Below are 21171 nucleotides of genomic sequence, written 5' to 3'. Positions count from 1 at the left end.
GCAGTGTGCAGGTGCGGAGAGCCGGGCGCGGTGAGCAGTGAGCGGAGTGCAGTGAGCGGAGTGCAGTGAGCGGAGTGCAGTGTGCAGGTGCGGAGAGCCGGGCGCGGTGAGCGGGGAGGGCCCAGGTCTGCTGGTGCCTTATACCCTGCCTCTTTGGGGCCTTTCCTAAGAGCTTGGCCAAGCCTGCGGGCGTCTTCCCTGCTCCCCCTGATGTTCAAACCTTTGAATTTCACACCAGTCAAGATCCAAAGAGTCCTTGGTGAGGCCCCTAAAGGCAGGTAGAGCCCCAACTCCTTCTTGGGTCCTCGGTCGGGCCCAGGCCTGGTTTCCAGGCGCAAGATTCTCCCTGCGCATGGCTCTGGGAAGATGGTGGGGTGGGGCCCCCTGGATCCCAGAACACGTCAAGGGTGGGAGGTGAGGCCCAGGCTTTGGCAGCCCTTCCCAGAGGAATGGGCAGCCCCGCGGACTGAGCTGGGGAAGAAACGGGATCCATTGTAATGATCTGAAGACCGTCTGGGAGAAAAAAAAGACAAGGGACCCCTCCTCTGACTAGTCCCCATTCACTCTCTAGTTAATTTATTTGAAGTTTTAATCTAATTATTAACTATTTTAAAGGCTAAGAGGCTTTCTCCAGCAGCAGCACCAACAATGTCACCTCTTCTCCCGGGCAGGCCCCGTCCAAGGCCCCAGCGAAGGTCGATAATAGGACCAGGGAGGGAGAGAAAGGGAGAGGGAGAGGCGGGGGGTGGCGAGAGGGGCTTAAGGTTCATTATTGGGCAGACTTACATTTAATAGCAATTTACAACCAAGTTATAAAACCCCTGAAAATGGGGGTTAAGAATGGCGAGGCTGACAGCGCCTTGAGCGGAGCCCCTGTGAGCGGCGCCTGGCTAATAAAGACTCTAAAGCCGCTATTGAGGCCTGATTGGCACCCGATGGCTCGCTACATGGTAATGAGCCGGGCAGATGGGTGGGGGATTAGCCGCCAACTTCGAGCAGCTCTTTGTCACTGTTACAGCTTTCTTGTTAGCCCCTAATACATGTATTGCTCATTTCACACCGCTCCAGAAAGTGCCCCTGCTATTCAAAGTGACACGACCCTTCCCTGGCCGAGCCGTGGCCGCCTCGCTGCCGCCCTCCTGCCACCCTCCACCCGACTTCCCAGAATTCATGGTCACCCCTGACGCATCACCAGCTAGAGCGGGCATCATCTCACCCCCATCAATCAGACGGCTGTGTGCAGGACTGGGGTGCAGGGTCGGGGCATGGGGGTCCGCCTGACAGACGTGGCGGGGGCAGTGTGTGTGTGTGCGTGTGTGCGTGTGTCCGGGCTGCACCGCCTCAGCCAGGCGGCCCCCCGGTAGCTGGTGGGACAGAAGGTGCTCCAGCGTGAGACAATGGCGGAGCGTGAAATTCAATTAGTTCAGGGCCTGGTTCCAATTTCACAGCCCCTAAATGCAAAAGGGGCAAAGAGAATGGGTGGGTGGGGGGGAGCGTTTTTATTGCATTTTCCTTTTCATTCTGGGGGGCTCTCTCGCCCCTTCTCCCCCAGCAGGCCTCAACCTGCACAGGGCTTTTGAAGGAGTCATTTGGAGTCCATATCTGTCACATCCATTTAAGGCGTTGCGGGTGGAGGGAGAGGGCGGGTGGCAGGCTCCTCCGCGAAGCCATGGCCTAGAGGCCCACTGCCCTGTCCTCCCACCCTAGGGGTCCCCGTGAAGGTGACCAACGTCAAGGACGGCACCACCCATCAGACCTCCTTGGAGCTCTTCATGTACCTGAACGAAATCGCGTGAGTGCTCGAAGCCCTGCTCAGCCTCCTGGGAGCCGCTGTGTCGGTCCAGCCCTGGCCCAGACCGTGGCAGAGAAGGGTCCCAGCTGAGGTGGAGGGGCTGGGAGGACACGCCGTGGCCTGTCCCCATAGTCATAGTTCTGGACCACAGGCTAGCAGGAGAGTCCCCTCAGCCATGGAAGATAATGGCAACCCTGGGGACCTCCTGGCCCTGGGAAGGTCAGGCCGGGGCTCCCAGGCCCTGAGCTGGGTCAGAGACCAGGACGGTAGAGCAGTGGGTAGGGCTGGGCCAGCCAGGCTCTGGGACAGAGGTGACAGAAGGAGCAAGCTGGACTCCCTGAATGGCCCAAGCAATCCCTTCTCTCTCTGGGCCTCTGTCTCCCCATCCGTGGAATGACTCAGCTGTCGTCTGAGTCTTAGAGCCCGAGACCCTAATGCTCTCACGTGGCTCTGTGGTGCCCTGCAGCTGGGGGTCCAGCAGATGGTGGCGTCTGACTCCCAGCTGACAGCTCCTGAACCCGAGGGTCCCATTCCTCCCGCAGGGGCAAGCACGGCGTGGGCCGCATCGACATCGTGGAGAACCGCTTCATTGGAATGAAGTCCCGAGGTGAGGCTGCTGGCCCGCTGGCTCGGCTCCCGTTCACAAGCAGCTACTCCCAAGCCAGAGGGTGACCTTCGGCTGTCCTTTCAGAGTGTAGTTTCCCTCCTGTGAAGTGGGGGGACAGTAGGCCCTTTGCCACTCACTTCCAGGGTGTCATGAGAAGAGTGGTCCCAGGAGCAGGGAAGACCCCAAGGTCCAGGAGAGGGTCCGAGAGCTCATGGGGGCTTGGGGGAGCAGCCAGACCTGCAGGTCAAGTTCTCGTGCCCAGGGCGGGTCGGCCAGGTTTGGAGACAGACCATGCAAGGCTGATTTCGTGGTCATTATGGCTGCTGTGGGGACACAGGCCAGGGCAGGCAGGGATCCTGCCAGGGGTGGGTCTTGTGGGTTGCACGGGCGTGGTGAGCAACCAGGGCTGAGGGCATGCACAGAGGTACTTTCTCGGGGGTGCAGGGCTCTGCGTTGGTGAGGCATGGCTGGCACATCTGGCTGCCCCCAGGGAAGGGGGTCTCAGCAGGCCCCTCCCTTTGTCAGTCACTCACCATTTCACCTCAACCACACCCTCCTCTCCAGGACTCAGTTTCCCTGCTCATACAACAAGGGGCTCCCAGGTCCCCGAGGGCCTGCCCTGTGTGATAAAGCCATGGTGCTGATCCATCGGGAGGGTCTGCGAGGGAGGGGCAGGCTTCAGGCAGCTAGAGCCCGAATTGGGCACCAGGGTGTTTAAACACCTGCGGTGCTGTTGGGGCTTTCTGCCTCGGCATGTGTGCAAACTGCTTTGTTTAGAGTCAATTTGGAAAGATGATAAGGGCCAGCTCTGTGGCCTGGTGGCTAAGGTGACTGAATTCCACATGGATAATCCACGAGTTCGAGTCCCGGGCTTGGCTACGTGAGAAACACGCCAGGCACATGTGCATGTGTGCCCAAAATCCTGAGAGGAGAAAAAATGGAGACGGGATTGTGACCATTCCCCACATGGGTTGTGTCCTCTCCCTCTCCCTCTGTCTTTCTGTCTCTCTCTGACTAGTGCAGGAGCAAAAAGAAAAGATAACAAATAAAACCATCCCCAAGGTAGTCGTTGCCCTCCGTCTTTCAAGACAGTCTTCCTAAGATTCTAAAACTCAAGCGAGCTGATGGCCGACTTCCAGCTGTTAGGTGCCAGTCTGGGAGGCGGTATGCCTGGGCTCGTGTGCGAGTTGGCCCCGCCTCGCCTAGTGACCTCAGCTTTGTCTCCCCAAGTGGACCCTGTGGGGTGGGAGCTGGATCGCCCTGGCTCTGGCCGGTTTGAATTCTCTCTAAAGGTAAGGGGGGAGGAGAAGGCAGAGTGCGCCCTGCGTCTCCTGCAGATTTTCCTCCTTGCCGCAGCCACTATCCACCAGAAGCAACCTAATTGAAACTCTTTCGGAGGCCTTGTGGAGAACAATGTGTCTAATTAGCTGCTCCCTCTCATCCTCACTTGCCTTTGTTTCTCACCTCTATTAACATCTGATTAAACGTCCCTTTTGTCTCAGCCTGCCCTTGGGAGCACAATGTAAGTCCTCCCTGGCAGCTGGGAGGGACCTTGGAGAGCCGGATTTCACAGATGGGGAAACCAAGGCTCCAAGAAGGGCGAGGGCTTCCTCAGAGTCCCAGGCACACGGGCAGCCGGGCTAGTACTGACACCCCGGCCCAGGGAAGCATGGAAAGGAGGGCTTAGAGCTTGGGATCTGGAACAGGACAGATCTGGGTTCAAAACCATATATAATAGCAGGAGCTCCGTTAATGGCAGCCAGTCCCCAGGGGAGGCTGTGTGAGCTATAGGAACTGTGGGAGTGGCTAACATGTATCTGGTATGACACTTAGCATGGCCTACCCATGCCATGGCAGGCATCACTAATGGAGTGTGGCACAATCCCATTGAATCCAGATGTGTCTTAGTGCTGCTGGCAGGCACTACCAATCGAGTAGGATTTGCAGGCATGGTGAGAATGAACTGCCTTCTGTTATTAGAAAGACAAGGACCTGGAACCAGCAGGTGGCATGGTGGTTAAGGCACTGGACTCCCACATGGCCAATCGAGGTTCGGCTGTAGTGATTAAAAATCACACTGGGCATGCCCAAAATCCTGTTAGGAGAAGGAAGAAGGGATTGCAGCGTGGCCATCCCCCTTGGAGGGTGATTTCTCGCTTCCCCTCTCTCTGTCCCTCTCCAGGGAATGCACACTCCCTGTAACAAAAACCTGGGGGAAGAAAAGGTCAGGACTGGCCTGACTGAACTTAAGCGGCACTGGCGAAGGCCTGGGCTGCGCTAGTTGGGAAGACGTCCGACAGGAGGAGGCGGCAGACTAGACTTGCGCGGACTGGAGAGGGAAGAGCGCGACGGTGCAGAGAAGCGTGGCCTGATTCCCAGAGCAGGCAGCTGGTGCCCTCCAGAGCTCATGGTTCGAGCGTCTCTGCCGTCTCCTGGTGGTTGCCAACGTCATGAGGAATCCTGGTTCTTGAGCTCTGCCATCTGCAGGGCACGCATATGCATGACGGGCTTTCCTGCGTAGACCCCCGGGGTCCTCCTGCAGTCTACACTGGGGCACGCCCCCTCTGGGTGGCCTGTGGTCAGTGTATTGGTCCGATGGGGGCCGGACCCCTGGGGACCTGGGTAAGGCACGTGGAAGAGCTGTGTTGAGGCTTTGGTGCTAGACCTGCATCTGGGTCCTGGCCCTTCGCCGTTGGTAAGGCAGCATGGCCGCCCTGCGTCATGACTTCCTGTGTGGAATGGGTCGTGTGGAACAAGTGCACAGGACGGGCCGTGTCTGGATGGCAGCTTCATTACCTTTGTCCTAGAACTGGGGTGTCATCCCCTGAGATGTTCAGAGCCATGAGATCCACTGTCAGATCCATAGTGTCACCTCACTGGCCACTGAGGAGAGGGTCCTGGAGCCCGGTCTTCACTCCGCCCGGGTCCTGTGTGTGTGGCTATGGGGAGACTGTCCCTAAAGCCTGACATTTAGTCTGAGAGTTGTACAGTCTTTGGGGAAATCAGGGTTCTGACTCCGGAAACTCGCTGTGTGACCTTAGGCGAGTTGCTTTCCTTCTCTGGGCCCCAATACCAAAGGAGGAGCCAGACGGGAACATCTCATCATCTCCCAACAGAAACTCTAACTCGCCTGTTTCTAGCTTGGGTTAGGAGGTGAGGAAAGAAGGTTGCTTGTTTCTCCACTCCAAGTATTTCCCTGTGAGAGAGAGCACAGATGGTAACTGAGGGCGTGGTGGGTCCCCGTGCCGAGGCTCCCGTTACGTGTGCAGTGATGGGGAAGCTGTGAACAGCCAGTCGTACGCCATTGTCCGGTCTCGGTATCTAAGGGAAAACGGCGTGTGTATCGATTTTACAAAGCTCGTAATTGAAATTCGTTAAGGGCTTGTTTTTTCCTCAGGGGTGGAGAGGTGGGTGGGGAAGTGGGCAGCTCCAGTGCCGGGGTCTGGGGTGTCCTGGTCAGCCGGCCAGGGGCCCTGGGGTCAGGGAGTGGGCCGGGGAAGCTGCAGATGGAGTAGCTTGCTGTATTGTTAGTGTCCTCACTGTCATTATCACATTATCTTTTTAACTCCAGAGGGGGGCTAATTAAGTGAAGTAAATGAAATCAGTGGGGAGGAGGGGGCTCAGGCAGGAGGGGCAGGGAAGAAGCCCAGTGCATCCTTCGTCCTTCGCCTCACCTTCCCTCTCTCCTCCCTGGCCGGACTTCCGTGGCTTCCCTCCTGCCAGCCCTGCAGACCAGGCTCACCTCTTGCTTCCGCTCCTCCGCTCCCTCTCCCTCCTCCTCTCTCTAATCTCTGCTGGCTCTCTGCTCCCTTCTCTCTTCCCTCCTCCGCCCTCCCTCTCTCCCCTCTCTCCCCTCCTACCTTACTTTCTCCACTTTCTGCTCAAGAAGGACTATGGCCTACCCCCCCCCACCACCTGCCCAGCCTTTTCAGCTCAGATGGAATGTTCTAGACAGAGAGTGGAAGGAGACCTGCACAAGCAGATTCTCAGTCCCTGAGGTCTGGGGTGGCCAGCCTCCCACATCCACCGTGGTCCCCAGCCCCAGGAGCATAGAGGATGGCTGAAGTCCCACCCTACCTTGCCTCCCATCACCATGGCAACTGCCTCGAACCTTGCTCTGGTACCTCGCAGGGCGCCCTGGGCTCCTGCCAGTCTCCCTTCCCTCGGCCCTTCCTGAGTCACTTCCTTTCCCAAGGCCAGAGCCTCTGCCTCACCCTCACCCGCCCCCTCCTGAGCTGGCCTGGCAGCTCAGGGACAGAGGGGACACGCTGAAGCCACAGCAGCTGCCTGGTCCCTACTGCGCCCTGCTCGTCCACTCTCCCCCACCCTGGCCACCCCAGCTCCTGGCCCCTCTCCCCCACCCCCTCAGCAGTAATTATGGTGTGATTGAAGCTGCTCCACAGAGAACCGCTGACACCTCTGTCTTTTTCCTGTAAACACGGGGAGATGAAAATAGACGCTCGGAGCCGTGCGTGTCACTCGAAGACGTCTGTTGTCTCTCCCACGGCAGCGCAGAGGCTCAGCTGTCACTCCCCCCTCCCCGCGCGCAGTGGTTTGTATGCCGACTGTCAAGAGCCCCAGATCCATAGTCTTTCAGCATCAGGTTTCTGTCACCATTTTTTTTAAGTCATTTTTTTATCCAGAAGAAATACACAGAAATCATCATACCCTGTACCCCTGCGGAGAAGAGAGGGAAAAGCTTTAAAATGCGCACACACGCACGCACACACACACACACACGCACACACACACGTGGCGGCAGCAACCTGAAAACAAGCATTTCATCAGTCACAATTAACTTTAACACCTTCTAAGGGAAGGAGCAGGAATATTAATTGCGCTGAAGTGTTTCATGGCTGTGTCTTTCCGTCCTGCACCCTCCTGCGGCTGCCTCGGAGAGGTGACAGCCACGAGGCTGGTCCCCAGGGCTCTGAGAAGTGACTTTCTGGACAGTCCAGTGCGTCAGTAGTCCCTTCTTGGTGGCGTAGGGCCATCGGGAGCCACTTTGTGGAACCGTCCTGACCCCAGCAGCGGCCCACTCTGCCGACTTCTTCGCCCAGCTCTCGGGCTGTCAGCAGCCTTTCTGTCCCTTTCTCACGCGCGGCCCTGAGCAGTCTGCAGACAGGGACGGTGGAGACCATTTGGACAGTATTTATAGGAGTGGCAGGCTGAGCCTGGGCCTGGGGGACGCCCTGGAGCTCAGGGTTTGGGCCTCAAGCATTAAGTTGGGGACTTGGTGACGCCATTTGCACTTGAAGGTCACAACTGGATTTGAGATGATGGAGACTGGCCGAGAGCTGCAGCCCCCACTGGTAAAACATGCAGTTCATGCGAAACACGGACTCTGAAAAAAACGCGTGGCTTCCAGGCAGTGTTTTGCGCCAAGATAAACTCCTTTAACCCCATGGTATGGAGGCCCCTCCTGTCGGCATCTAGTCTCTGTGGGGCTTTTACCTGTGTGGGGCCTGAGACCAGGTATCAGAGGTGGGCAGATGAGAAAACCGCACCCCAGGGAGGACCTCTTCCACTCGGGAACACCTCTGAGCTCCGCTCAGAACCTGAGCTTTTCCTCTGCAGCCTCACATTCTAGGGAGCAGTTGGTCACTTTCCCAAAGTCCTGAGAGACCCGGATGCCAGTCTCGTTCTCTGTAGTTGGCTGGGTTACCTTGGCAAGTCATTTCCCCTCGCGCCTCAGTCTTCTTACCTGTAAGACTGGTGTGCTGGCCAGCTCCACGATATAAGGACGGTTGTTGGAGCCCAGGGTTTGCAGAGAGTCTCTGCCCCCTGCAGCAGGGCCTCGGCCATCTGTCAATGTGCTGAGCTCCTGCCCAAGGCTGCGTTGGAGTATTGGGTTCGCAGGAAGACACGGCACCAGGTCGGCCCTCAAGGGCCTCTTCGGCAAGCTCTGGCACGGCCCTGGCTCCCAGACGGCAGATCAAGGATGGAAGGAGTTCTCAGAAAGGGAGTGTCTGGGTAGTGACATGAAGGCTCACCAGAGTCAGGCTTCTCCGTGTCCCCTTTGTATTCCAGAGCTGCAAACCATCTCCCTTTCTGATTTCGTTTAGTTGTAAAGCGTTTTTAATTGAACGCATACGTTTACCACCTTAGGCACTCGTTTTGGAGCTTTCCCGGGGCTGTGCAGCGTCCCCACCAGCCACCCAGCACGTTTTCCTCCTGCGCTGCGTCCTGTCCCCATGGAACGCTGAGCCCATTCTCTGCCCCAGCCCCGCACCCTCCGTTCTACTTTCTGCCCCTCTGAGTTGACCAGTCTGGGTCCCTCATGGGAGCAGCATCCTAGTTCACGCTTTGTCCTTGTGCCTGGCTGTTTCCCTTAGGGCAACGGCCCCCGTGTTCCCCTGGGTGGTGGTCTGTGCTGGAGTTTCCCTTCCAAGGCTAGGTCCCACTGTATGGACATACCACAGTTGGTTTCCTTTCCTGCGTTGGTGGACGCCGGGGCTGCTTCCACCTCTTGGCTGCCATGATAGTGCCATATTCTCTGGTGGGTTTTTGAAGCAGCCAGTGTGGAAAGACCATGGCAGTAACATGTCAGGTGGCCGAGACCCTGCCCCTTACTGCCCCCATGTTACTTGGGGGTGGGAAGGAAGGTGTCCGGGAAGTGTCCCTGGAGTCGGGGTGCCACCTGGATGGCAGGTGCAGGGCAGGTCTGCTCGAGGCCAGCTCCACTGAACATCACACGGGGGCACCAGGGGGCCCAGCTGTGTGAGCCCGAGTCCTGCTGTTGGCGCCTCAGTGTCCTCACGCAGGGTGGCACTGCTGGGCAGCCCTTCCGCCCACAAGCTCAGCCCAGGGCCGGGTACCTGTTCTCTTTCCAGGAGTGCCTGGTCCAAGCAGCTTGTTTTGCACAGGGAGGAACTGGGCCTGAGCTGCTGGGGGAGGACTTGAGAAAGACCTCTGCTCCTGTCCTTTCAGGTGCGAGCCTCCTTGGCCAGCTGACCCGCAGGGCGGCAGACAACCCTGTCATGGGCTTGGGGGCCTGGATGTGGTTCCTAACCACTTCGAGCAAGTCCCTTCTCATGGGCTCAGTTTCTCCATCTGTATAGTGGGGCAGCCAGGTGCTCATTCAAGCTCTCTGCCAGCCCAGTGGTCTCTGGAGACATGGCTGCAGACTACAGACAGCACGGGTGTGTACATGTGTACACGTATGTGCATGGCATCCCCCTCCCCGGCTCCCTGGTGGACGGGAAGAAGGGATATTTGGGGCCCTGGGCCCCACCGTAGTCGCTTTAATTACAGGTTTTCAGCTGCGGGCCGGTGGGCATGCGTCGGGAGGGAGGGGGAGCTGCTCCGAAACCCTGTCATTTTCCAGCGTCTGAGGGCCTCTTCAAAGGGGGGCATCTAGACATTTTCTCCGCAAGCCGCAGAGTGGACTGTCGTGGCCCCAGCATGAACATAATGACAGATGCATTTTGCAGCAAGCTGGGAGTGAATGGGTCCAACCGGCTTGTCTCCTGTCAGTGGAGTCATTATTATTTTTTTTTTTTTTGTCATTTGCTGACAGTTTGGGTTTCATGTGTTTCTCTCTTTTTTCTTCTTTTCCCCCTGCCTGGAAAAATGGCTAGGTATCTACGAGACCCCAGCAGGGACCATCCTCTACCACGCTCATTTAGACATCGAGGCCTTCACCATGGATCGGGAAGTGCGCAAAATCAAACAAGGCCTGGGCTTGAAATTTGCTGAGCTGGTGTACACTGGTGCGTAGGCCCCGCCCTCCCCAGCTCCTCCCCTGCAGCCCCAGGGCTCTCCAGCCCTACCCTGCCCTGTCCTGCCCTCCCCTCCATAGCAGCAGCACCGTTCAGGCCCTCTCCACCCACTGTCAGCCCTCTCAAAAGATGCAGGCTGAAGAGGAGTGAGGGAGCCACGAGGGGCTAGGGGCCTGCCTTGTCCTCGCACGGCCCCTGCTGCCTCTGCAGCCTGGGATCTGTGACTCACTGAGCCACGCTGTGGGGCACACTCCAGCCCATGGGGCTTCCCGCCCTTCCTGGGAAGTCCTCAGGTCACTTTGCCAATGAGGAAACTGAGGTTCAGAGGGGATGGAGTTTGTACAAAGTGGCACACCCCAAAGTGGCCTATCTGGGCTGGGCACTGGGGTAGAACCTGGGCTGTCAAACTGCCTCAAGGCAGTGGCCCTGGGCCTGAGCCCCACAGGAGACAGACACTGGCCAGGAGACCACCAGGTGGTCTCAGGGCCCGTGTCCTGCCAGCCATGAGCGACATTTGCAACTGATCCAAGCAGGTCCCCAGTTTTCAGGTGAGCACCTTGAGCTTCCATGCCTTACCTGCCGTCACAGAGTCAGACGCCAAGCCTCCTGACTCCAAGGCCAACCCCCAGGCCATGTCACAGGAGTCCCCAAGCTACAGGCCCGCCCACATCTAACCTGTCCCCTGCACTGGGTCAGCCCGAGAGCCAAGAAGACTAGTTACATGTTTCAGTGATTTGAAGAGCAGATTTTAAACATCTTGCTATTCCATGACATGTGCCAGTGACCTGAGAGTCCAGTCTCAGTGCCCGTGGTTCTCGCGGGACACGCACTCTCGTTCCCGCGTGGTCTGTGATTGCTTTCGAGCAGAGCCGAGCAGCTTGGAGAGAGCGTTTGACCCAAAGAGCCTGAAACACTGACTCTGGGCCCCTGCCAGAAACGGTTGCTGACCCCCATCTAACTTAATAGCCCCTATCGTAGAGAATCGCGTGAAACAGCCCCTCTGAGCTGTTGGGGGACAGGCAGCCTGAGTCTTGGGGGCCTGGACATTGGGTTGGTATTCATGAGAGCTGCAGGGGTGCACCCTCCTTCCCTGCCCCCCTTTTCCCCTCCTCTCCCAGGTCCTGTCTCTCTTAGACCTCCTGATCCCTGTAACTCCCCCCAGGATTCTAGTGGAATTTCTCCCGCCATTGTTCCCTTGTTCCCGGCTTCTTTGCAGGAGCCCCCGCCCACTTCCAGGTACAGACAGGTGTTTAAATACCATTGTCTCCCGGGGCTCCCAGCTCCACGGGATTTTGGTTACAAAGTGGGATCATTAAGACTGGCAGGCTCTGTGGAGGAGACAGCACCTGGCCAGCTCGGGAGGCAACTGGCCTCCTCAGTCCCACCCACCCTGCCTCCTGCTGCTGGAAGCCTGAGCAGGCCCCTGAGCCTGGCCCTGTTGGGTACTAGCATCTCAGCTGGTGAGGACATGGAACTCCACTGGGGCTTCAGACGCCAAGTTCCCAAGTTCTTCTCCAGCACATCCCGGGGGCTGAGCAAGGGGTGCTCAAGAGGCGCAGCAGCAGGGACAGAAGAGACCCGCGTGTGCACAACTCCACCCACTCCACCTCCACGCCAGACTGCCTGGGTTGAATCCTACTCTGTCGGCCAGCCACAGGTGTCTAAATCCCAAAACGAGGTGCAGTGATTAGGAGGTTTAAAAGGAAACAAAACCTGGGAACCAGCAGTTAGCGTAATGGCTATGTCGCTGGACTCCCACGTAGTCGACCGCGGTTCGTGTCCCGGACCCGGTGGCTTAAAACTCACGCCGGGCGCGTGTGCGTGCGTGCCCAAGATCCCGAGAGGAGAATGGAGGAGAAGGGATTGCGGCGTGACCATCCCCCCTGGGGGGTGATTTCTCGCTTTCTGTCTCTATGTCTCTCTCTGTCTGTCTGGCGAGCGCACGTGCCCTACAGTGAAAAATCTCTCCAAAAAAAAAAAAAAAGGAAACAAGACCTCAGAAGGGGGGGCTGACAGAGGCTTATCCCAGTTTGTCGCTCTTATTAACTTTGCCTGGGTCCCGAGTCCAGGCCCCCAACAGCTCCGAGGGCCTCTGGCGGGCTGGCTCACCCGAGGCGGACATAGACGTCCTAGCCCAGGGGTCAGCTCGAGTGAGTCACCTCCCCTCCCTGCACTCGGCGTTCTCTGAAGCCGGCCGCCACGGGAACCAACGTGGGGATATTTGTAGTGTCTGGAGGGGCGCCCAGAGAGGAGTGTAATCTGGTGTGTTCTGAATGCCAGGTTTCAGTGTGGGGCACCAGGTCGGGGTCTTGCCTCTGACTGGATTTCTGGGCGTCTGTTGCCTCTCTGAGTCTCAGTTTCCCACCCCATAAGATAAAGGGCACCAGGCTGAGGGCTCGCTAGTCCCCCTTCCCAACCCCAGTCTATCCTCTGCCCTCGGGGACAGGCCTGCCACTCAGCTACAGTGCTGGGCTTGCTCAAAGTCTCTAGGCACAGTTGGGGAAACTGAGGCACGGGAAGCCCACATACCCCCGCCTCACTCTTAGCTGCCCAGGCTCCCGTGACCACCGTAGCCCTGCCTCTCTGCGTCTGCGTCCGGTTTTCTATCTCCATGTCTTCTCTCTCGTCCCCAACTTTCCTGGTCTGGCTGCACAGGGTTGGGCAGGACCCCCCTCCAGGAGCAGCGTCCCGGGTCAGGTTGGCAGCACCCCAGAGGGGCCTGGTGGAGTGTCTCATGTAGATGACGCTCACCTCCGCCCCTCTACCTCAGTCTCTGGAGGTGAGTGTAGCCACTGCACGGAGCTGTCCCAGTAGAAAAGATGCCGTGTGGAGAGCTCGGCCAGCCCAGCGGCCCTGGGAGGGGGGCCAGGCCCCGCCCACAGTGCATCCACAGGCCTGGGACATATAGGGTCTCCCCCCACACAGCTCGGCCAGGCTCAGCGTCCCCCACCCAAGGCTGGGTCCCCCTGGGAGAAGAAACCTGAGCAAAAGACCCCATGGGGTGGAGGCAGGAGATCCCAAGATAAAGCCCAGGCCATTTGCTCCCACGAAGATCTCTGTCCTCCCTATCTCCGGCTCCATCTCCCGCCTGTCTTCCAGCCTGAGAACTTAATGGGCTAATTATTCCAACTTAGAAAGATGGCCAGGCCCAGGACACCAGGGCATGCAGGGCAGGGGCTCTCGCGGGCTCTTCCACGATCTTGCCGTGTACCTTTAGACATGCCCTCCCCCTCTGTCCTCTCTCCTTGTCTGCCAGAAGGGCTGACAGAGGTCACGGTGCTCCGGCTGCGAGTGTAAACTGCTCAGTGAGCACAGCCCCCCCCCGCAGCCGCACGGCCCCTGCAGAGCAGTCACTCCTGCCTCCTGGTCATGCAAATGAGGAAACTGAGGCATGGGGAGATTATGTCACTAGTCAAGATGGGGCTGGATAAGGATTCAAACGGCAGGACATTGGAGGTTTGTCCGTCTCCCCGCCTGCCCCCCCACCTCTGCAAGACTCAGGACGCCATCCCAGAAAAGGCCTCTTCCCATGCACGGACTCTGCAGGTGTCCCTGGAGGCCTGGGCTTCCAACAATAGCCGCAGACCCTGGGTGACCCTGCCCTTTATCAGGGCAGAAGATCATGCACCATCTGGCCCCCAGCTGCCCAGGTGGGCTCACCTTCCCAGCTCTATTTCAGAGAAACCCTACTCCACACCGTCCCTCCCCCAACCCTAGGCCTGGCTCCCTCAGCAGAGACAGAGAGGAGGCAGCTGTCCACAGGTCCGAGCCTGCCTGTGCAGGTGCGAGGCCCGGGCAGACTGGGGGAGCCCACCCCTTCTGTCTTCAGGGCCCTGGGGGGCAGGGGAGCTAGCACATTGCTCGGGCACTTCCTGCCCTTACCTGCCTACAGAGGCTGCGGGAGCCACAGAGAGGAAAGCTCCCAGAATACACAGGAAGCAGAGTCGTCTTGACTTGGGCCAATGGAGGTCAAATCCAACCCCCCACGTCCAGCCTGTGTGATCTTGGACAAGTTTCGTAACTGCTCTGAGCCTCAGTTCCTCACCCAGATGGGAGAGAAGCTTAGAAACGAGTTTTTCTCACAGGGCTGTTAATGTGGAGTCAAAAGGCTATTCGAAGTAAAGAACTAGCGCGATACCCCTGCTTCCACACGTAAGGGTGTCATACATGAAATATTAGCGGTGTGTGGGAGACAGCTCACTCACTCCCCAGGGGCCTGTCCAGGACACAGTGCACTGCAGTCCTCAGGCCGGGCTCGCAGGGTGCCATCCCCATCCGATGGGGAAACCGAGGCTCAGAGAAGGGAAGGCCACACCCCGGCCTCCACCCACACCCATCTGCCTTCCCTGGCACCCACATTGCTCAGCCCTGCGGAGTGTTCTATCTGAGCTCCCAGTAGGCCAGGGTCAGGATCCCCTCACGTCTGTGTCCCCAGCCTGGCCTAGAGCCCGTCTTGCACATCTGTGGCATGAGACAGTGGGTTGCTCTCCTCTTCTGACCCTTAGGAACAGTCAGTATTTCAGGGATCTAGCTGTGACCCCCTTACCCATAGGCCCCTTGCAAGGTTACAGGATGGGTACGTGGCCACTTTTCCTTGACTCAGGCACTTACAAAGTGCACATTGTGCCAGAACTCATGTGTAACCGAGGCAGACCCAGGCTTGCTCCCCGCACCTTCAAAGCCCCCAGACTCAGGGGGCGGAACCCAAGGTCTGCATGACAGAGCAGGGCCTAGGGTACCCTTCCTGTACCCCAGTCCTCCCAGTGCCCTGGCCCAGAGCAGATGGCACAGTAGGCCTCCCTAGTGTCTCATGTTTTCCTCCCCACAGGTTTCTGGCACAGCCCTGAGTGTGAATTTGTCCGCCACTGCATTGCCAAGTCTCAGGAGCGGGTAGAAGGGAAGGTACAGGTGTCTGTCTTCAAAGGCCAGGTGTACATCCTCAGCCGGGAGTCCCCGCTGTCTCTCTACAACGAAGAGCTGGTGAGGTAGGCACCCCCACACCTTGTCCTGTCCCTGACAGGGCACGGAGCCTCCTGGCCAAGGTCTCTTCTGACTGGCTTTCTCCACAAGTCTGCCTGAGCACACCAGGCACTGTGCAAAGCATGAGAAGGTGGTGCTGAAGAGATGGGCACCGTCTATGCCCTCCTGGAACTTACAGGGCAACTGGAGAGAAAAGCATTACCCAACCACCCCAGAACATCAAATTAGAAAAGGTGGCCACAAGCCGTGAGGAAGAACAGGACATTCTGGCTGGGTATAATAGTGTTTAATAACGGGGTCGTGGAGACGCTTTCTTGCCATTCAAACCATAGCAGACGAAGTTAATCAGGTGGAGGCTGCAGAGGGTTCCCTGGTAGAACACATCAATGCAGAGGTTCTGAGCCTCAGAGAGCCTGGAACATCTCCCAACCCCCCTCTGGCCAAGCACTATCAGAACACAGAGTGGGGAGGCAAGCGGCCAGAGCAAGGGAGCTGAAGTCAGGTCTTAAAGGGAAGGACAAGGGACCAGCAGCTGGTATAATGGTTATGTCGCTGGATTCCCATGTAGTCGCCTGCAGTTCAAGTCCCGGGCCCAGTGGCTTAAACTCAAGCCGGGCATGTGTGCATGCGTGCCCAAGATCCTGAGAGGCGAATGGAGGAGAAGGGACTGAGGCATGGCCATCCCCACTGGGGGGTGATTTCTCACTTTCTGTCTCTGTCTCTGTCTTTCTGGTGCACGCACGCACCCTATAGCAAAAACCTCTCCAAAAAAAAAAAAGAAAGAGAAAGGGAAGGACAAGGGACCAGCAGCTGGTATAATGGTTATGTCGCTGGATTCCCATGTAGTCGCCTGCAGTTCAAGTCCCGGGCCCAGTGGCTTAAACTCAAGCCGGGCATGTGTGCATGCGTGCCCAAGATCCTGAGAGGCGAATGGAGGAGAAGGGACTGAGGCATGGCCATCCCCACTGGGGGGTGATTTCTCACTTTCTGTCTCTGTCTCTGTCTTTCTGGTGCACGCACGCACCCTATAGCAAAAACCTCTCCAAAAAAAAAAAAGAAAGAGAAAGGGAAGGACAAGGGACCAGCAGCTGGTATAATGGTTATGTCGCTGGATTCCCATGTAGTCGCCTGCAGTTCAAGTCCCGGGCCCAGTGGCTTAAACTCAAGCCGGGCATGTGTGCATGCGTGCCCAAGATCCTGAGAGGCGAATGGAGGAGAAGGGACTGAGGCATGGCCATCCCCACTGGGGGGTGATTTCTCACTTTCTGTCTCTGTCTCTGTCTTTCTGGTGCACGCACGCACCCTATAGCAAAAACCTCTCCAAAAAAAAAAAAAGAAAGAGAAAGGGAAGGACAAGATTGGATCTGTGTTTTTAGAGGACCTTTCTGGCTCTGGAAAATAGCAGGGTTGACCCCCATGGGAAATGCTGGTAGCTTGAACTAGGTGGATAGCTCTAGGACTAGATGAAAGCAGATGTGATTAATATTTAAGGGGCGGAACCGAAACAGCAATGGAAGGGATGTGGAGGGATGGAAGGGTCCAGAATCGCCCTGGTTTGAGGGGAACGAGCAGCTGGGTGAGTGTTGGTTGTAGTCACCGAGTTGAGGGAAAGTTCTTGAGGAAAAGATCAGCGTTTGGGTTTCAGGGCTGTGAGTGTGAACCTTCTTTGAGATGGCCCAGGAGAACTGTGTAGTCCACACAGGTCTAGAGCCGAGGAGGAACGTGGATGGAGATGGGGAGGCAGGGGGCGGGGCATAGGCCTGTCCACATTCTCTGAGGCCATGGGCCAGGGGCAGACCACCCACAGGACAGTTTAGAGATACAAGAAGGGAACCAGGGTAGAATCTTGAGATGCTTCCTCCCGAGGGAACAGGCAGGGGGCAGCTGAGAAGGAACCCCAGGAGAGGAGAGCCCTGGACGGGGTTAATGGCAGCAGAGGACTACTCACTGCTCCTGGGTTTGCACCATGTGCGAGAGGGTGGTCTTCACCAAGAAGAGAGATGTCGCCTTTGGAAGCCACTTGGCCGCAAGAGGTGGGGGCAGACCGCTGTGGGACAGACAGCCCCACCAGACGTGGGCCCCAGGCCCAGCCTAGCTCAAGCCGAGGCCAGCTCTGCCCTCCTGGAGGCCAGGTGGGAATTAGAGCACGAGTTTTGTTTGGCAGTCAATATTATTTTTTTCTTCCCCTTCTCTTTGCCATGTTGAGCTTCTCCCCCCTTCAATCTTTCTAAACACTTTATAAGCCATAAATATAACCGAATCAGTTTAGATCAGTCGGGGTAAATGTCAAATTATCTTCTCTCTTTCTCTCTCTGGCTCTTTCTTCCCTCCCCCTCCAAATCAACAGCCTCTAATAATCTGTCCAACCCTTCATTAAGCCTTACAGTCTCACTCAGGGAGATTAAATGAATAAAGTAAAAAGGGAAAGGGGAAAAAAAGGGAGAAAAGCAGGAGCATTTATTCTCACTGTGTCTCCGACCATTTCCCTTTTCTTTCTGATTTCTACATCGCTGACTTGAAAGCCCTTGAGTGACAGCGTCACAGGGACCAGCGAGGAAGCCGCGAGAGGTAGCAGAACTGGAAATGCCGCGGCACAGTAGGTAGAAAGTAACGTAATTACAGAGCAGGTCAGAGCCACTCGAATGAGCAAAAATAAAAGCACAGAGGTTTTCTGTAGACCGTCAGGGGAGGTTAAAAAAAAATCATTGTAAACTCTTTCCACCTCCCCCAGCCCAAACCACAATTTTAAAAAGAGGTTTTTCAGTTCCCGAGAAACACCCCTTGGAACTCTGGCAGCCCCGTGGGACGAGTCTGTCGTGGATGTGGGCCTCCGTGCAGGGCTGCAGGGCGGTCTGGAAGGGCTGGCTTGGGGCGGGGGCGGCTGAGTTCATTTTGCCTTGTGAGAGATGGAGGTAACAGGACAGATGGACGCTGTCAGGGCAGGAGACGGAAGGGGCTCTGCCGTCTGCCTTCGCGCTGGGCCAAGTTCAGGGGTGCTTCGAAGGGGGGAGACTCACAGTGGGGGTGAGGCTGGGTCCCAAAGCCTGTTAACAGTGGCGCGTGTGGCAGGAGATTGTGTTAGGCCTTGTGGTCACCCTGAGCAAGATCTAGGAAGGCTTTTGAGGAGGCCGAGGGCCGCAGAAGCCTGTGCCCTCCCCTTACAGGGAGCACACCGTCTCCCCGGCACCTGCACTCAGAGGGGCCCCCGGAGGCTGACAGGAGGGAGGAAGATCAGGAGGGGGCCGAGCATGGGTGACATCCCTGAGGCCCACGTGTCAGCTTCAAGGCCTGTGGAGCCAGGACGTGTGAGAGGCGCAGAGCCCACATCCTAAACAGGTCCCCAGGCGGGGCAGCTGCCGAGACCCCCATTCTGCTCTGCTGGAAAGTCCGCTGCGAAACCATCAGAGACACGACCTCAGGGTCGTGGAAAGTGACAGATCCTCCTCCCTCCCCCCTTCCCCGTTCTCACCCTCTTGAGTGGGTCCTGCGGGGCCATGACACCCCGAGAACCCTGAAACCGCTTTGTCCTGAGGCCAGAGTTCTGCAGACATGAAGACAAGAGGCCGATTCTGAGTTGGACATGACTAACCCCGTCCGTCCTCCCAGAGGCTCAGAGGGTGGCCGTGCAGGCTTAGCACAGTTGTAGTGGACAAAGGCATGGGCGATTGATTGTTTGTGCCTGCCCCTCCCCCAAATGGCCACTGCACCTGTCATAGCACCTGGCACGCAGTAAGTGCTTTCTGAGGGCCCGAAAGAGCGAGTAAGTGAGTGAGTGAATGAACAGCTAGTGGCTGTTGACCAGCTACATACTTTGACGTGAGGTGCCGCCATCCACGCATTTCAGGGAATGGCCAAGCCGCGGAGCGTGAGCACGGATCCTTAGCACCACGTGATGGGCGGCAGAGCAGGATGGGAACCCAAGCCAGCAGGATTCGTGTGACTGCGATGGTGGGGAAGGGTTTGGAAGTGCAGCCAGGTTTTAGAGAAGAGCCTGGAGGATGAGGCCGTGACTCCCAGAAGGCGGGCGCGGGAGAGGAAAGAGTACTGGGTGGGTGACAGGACTCACTGTCTATGTGATCGCTGGGGTGAGGCTTGCATTTTGGGGTGGATTAACTGACTGGCTGGGCAGTGAGGGGAAAGGGGCCCAGTGGCCAGTCTTGCTATGAGTCCTGCAGGCCTCCCTGGGCTTCAGAGGTGCATGGGCACTGGATGTCAATCAGCTGGCCCCGGCCACACCTCTCAGGCGCACCCCAGTCCCAAGGCAGAGCTGGCTAGGCTGGGGTCCTCAGTTTCCAGATGGGGTGCTCTGGTTAGACCCACCCTAGCCCCCAGGGCAGAGCTGGCTAGGCTGTGGGTCCTTAGTTTCCAGTTGAGGAGGAGCATCGTGGGGGGCTGAGCTGGGAAGGCCTGGGTGGGTGCTCCCAGCCTCTTGCTGCGTTGAGCAGCAAGGAAGAGGCCACTGTGTGCCCCTGGGGCTCCCCAGCCTCTGGCAGGCAGCACCCCACTGCAGAGGCAAGGCCTGGAGGCTGACGCAGCTTCTCTGTCCTTGCAGCATGAACGTGCAGGGCGATTATGAGCCCATCGACGCCACTGGCTTCATCAACATCAACTCCCTCAGGTGAGAAGCTCTGGCCCTGACGGCTCCTCAGAGCCCCCCAGTGTCAGGGGCAGGCTCCGCTGGGACACTGACCGCTCCCATGGCTGCCTGGCCCCAGACCAACCCCTGACCTGCCGTCTGCTCACAGCGCCTGCCCTGGCCCCAGTCTGCTCCCTTTCTCAGTGGGATCTGAAGCCCGTGGTGGCCGGCAGCACAGAGGGGCCTGGCATTTGGGTCCCAGGTGCCTAGGTCCTGCCCTGTGCCTCTGATACTCACCCCCACGCTCTCCAGCCACAGGGACTCTGCTGTGAGCCCCTTTCCTGGGCAGGTAGACAAATGACCATGAGGTGGAAAGGAGCCTTCATGTCCCCTGCCTGAGCTGTAGGTCTGTCTGCAGGCAGAGCCGGGGGGGCGGGGGGACCTGTGTCAGAGGTCACTTAGCCAGCACTGTAGTATGTCACAGACCCCTCGGAACTGCTTGGAGATACACGAGGGGAGGTTAGATGGACCTGCCTCACAGGTGCAGCGAGGCAATGAGCAATAAGCTGTGGGCCCAAGCATGTGGCCCAGACTCCCATGCGCAGAGGGTGCCCTCAGCCTGGCCTGCTGTGCTCCGAGGGCAAACGGCCATTCGCTCCCAGCAGCCACCATGGACTAAGCCCTCCAAGACTCTCTCCTGAGTTGTCTCGGTTAGTTCTTACACAGATTTGCAACTGGCCGAAATAGGCCCAGAGCAGTTAAATAACTTGCCTAGGGCCACACAGCTGGGACTAGCAAAGCCGAGTTGGAAAGGCCTTGTTCAGCTCTGGGTGCGTCCTCGCCGACTCCCTTCTCACGGGGCTTGGGGTCTGAAGGAGGCGCGAGTCTCTCCTCTTACAGACAACACACCCTAGGCAGAGCCACCATCTCCCCTCTGAGTCACTCTCTTGTCCCTGAAGCCACCCCGGCCCTTCCCCTCCCCACAGTCACCCCCGCCTCCTGTGCCCTCTGTTTGTGTTTTATGACTCTATAAACCCTTTTAAATGGCCTAGAACACACCGGGTTTTCATAATGGCCTCTTCATCTCTCCCATCGCCAATTCAGAGCTTTGTCTTCAACAATGACAAACAATGCTTTCCCCTAAGATAAATTAATTACATTATCCTGATTGGGGGGGCAGGAGGGGCCAGGGCAGGAGAGGGAATGGAAAAAAAGACAACTTCACACACATCTTAACAAACAGCTGCCCCTGCCCCCCGGCTCTGCCTGAATTGGTTGAAGGGAGTGCGTGTTGTTATTGTTAATTTACATTTTGCTTTGTTTTGGATCCGGTTTACAGGCTGAAGGAATATCATCGTCTCCAGAGCAAGGTCACCACCAAATAGGCGGCTGACAATGAGGAGCCTGGGCCTGGCACTTCGCAGACCTCCCGAGCACAGGCGCTAATTGTTGTGGTAATTTGTGCTTGTGACTTGTCCTCCGGCTGGCTGGCTGG

General features: G+C 57.6%; 1 protein-coding gene across 1 annotated transcript in view; it reads left to right on the top strand.

The window, feature by feature from the left end:
* The window catches only part of ASS1 (argininosuccinate synthase 1), a 51868-nt gene extending 30703 nt beyond the window's left edge, over positions 1–21165 (top strand). Inside the window, exons 9-14 of the mRNA XM_006166068.3 lie at positions 1708–1792; positions 2335–2399; positions 9980–10111; positions 14949–15105; positions 19653–19718; positions 21016–21165. Of these exons, the coding sequence (XP_006166130.1) occupies positions 1708–1792; positions 2335–2399; positions 9980–10111; positions 14949–15105; positions 19653–19718; positions 21016–21061 (551 nt within the window). The 3' untranslated portion in view covers positions 21062–21165. The remainder of the gene's footprint in view (positions 1–1707; positions 1793–2334; positions 2400–9979; positions 10112–14948; positions 15106–19652; positions 19719–21015) is intronic.
* The last annotated feature ends 6 nt before the right edge of the window (positions 21166–21171 follow it).

Source organism: Tupaia chinensis, unplaced genomic scaffold (assembly GCF_000334495.1).
Source record: "Tupaia chinensis unplaced genomic scaffold, TupChi_1.0 Scaffold144168_1, whole genome shotgun sequence".
Taxonomy (NCBI): Eukaryota; Metazoa; Chordata; class Mammalia; order Scandentia; family Tupaiidae; genus Tupaia; species Tupaia belangeri.
The sequence above is the reverse complement of the archived record's forward strand: the minus strand, read 5'-3'. Positions and strand labels throughout refer to the sequence as shown.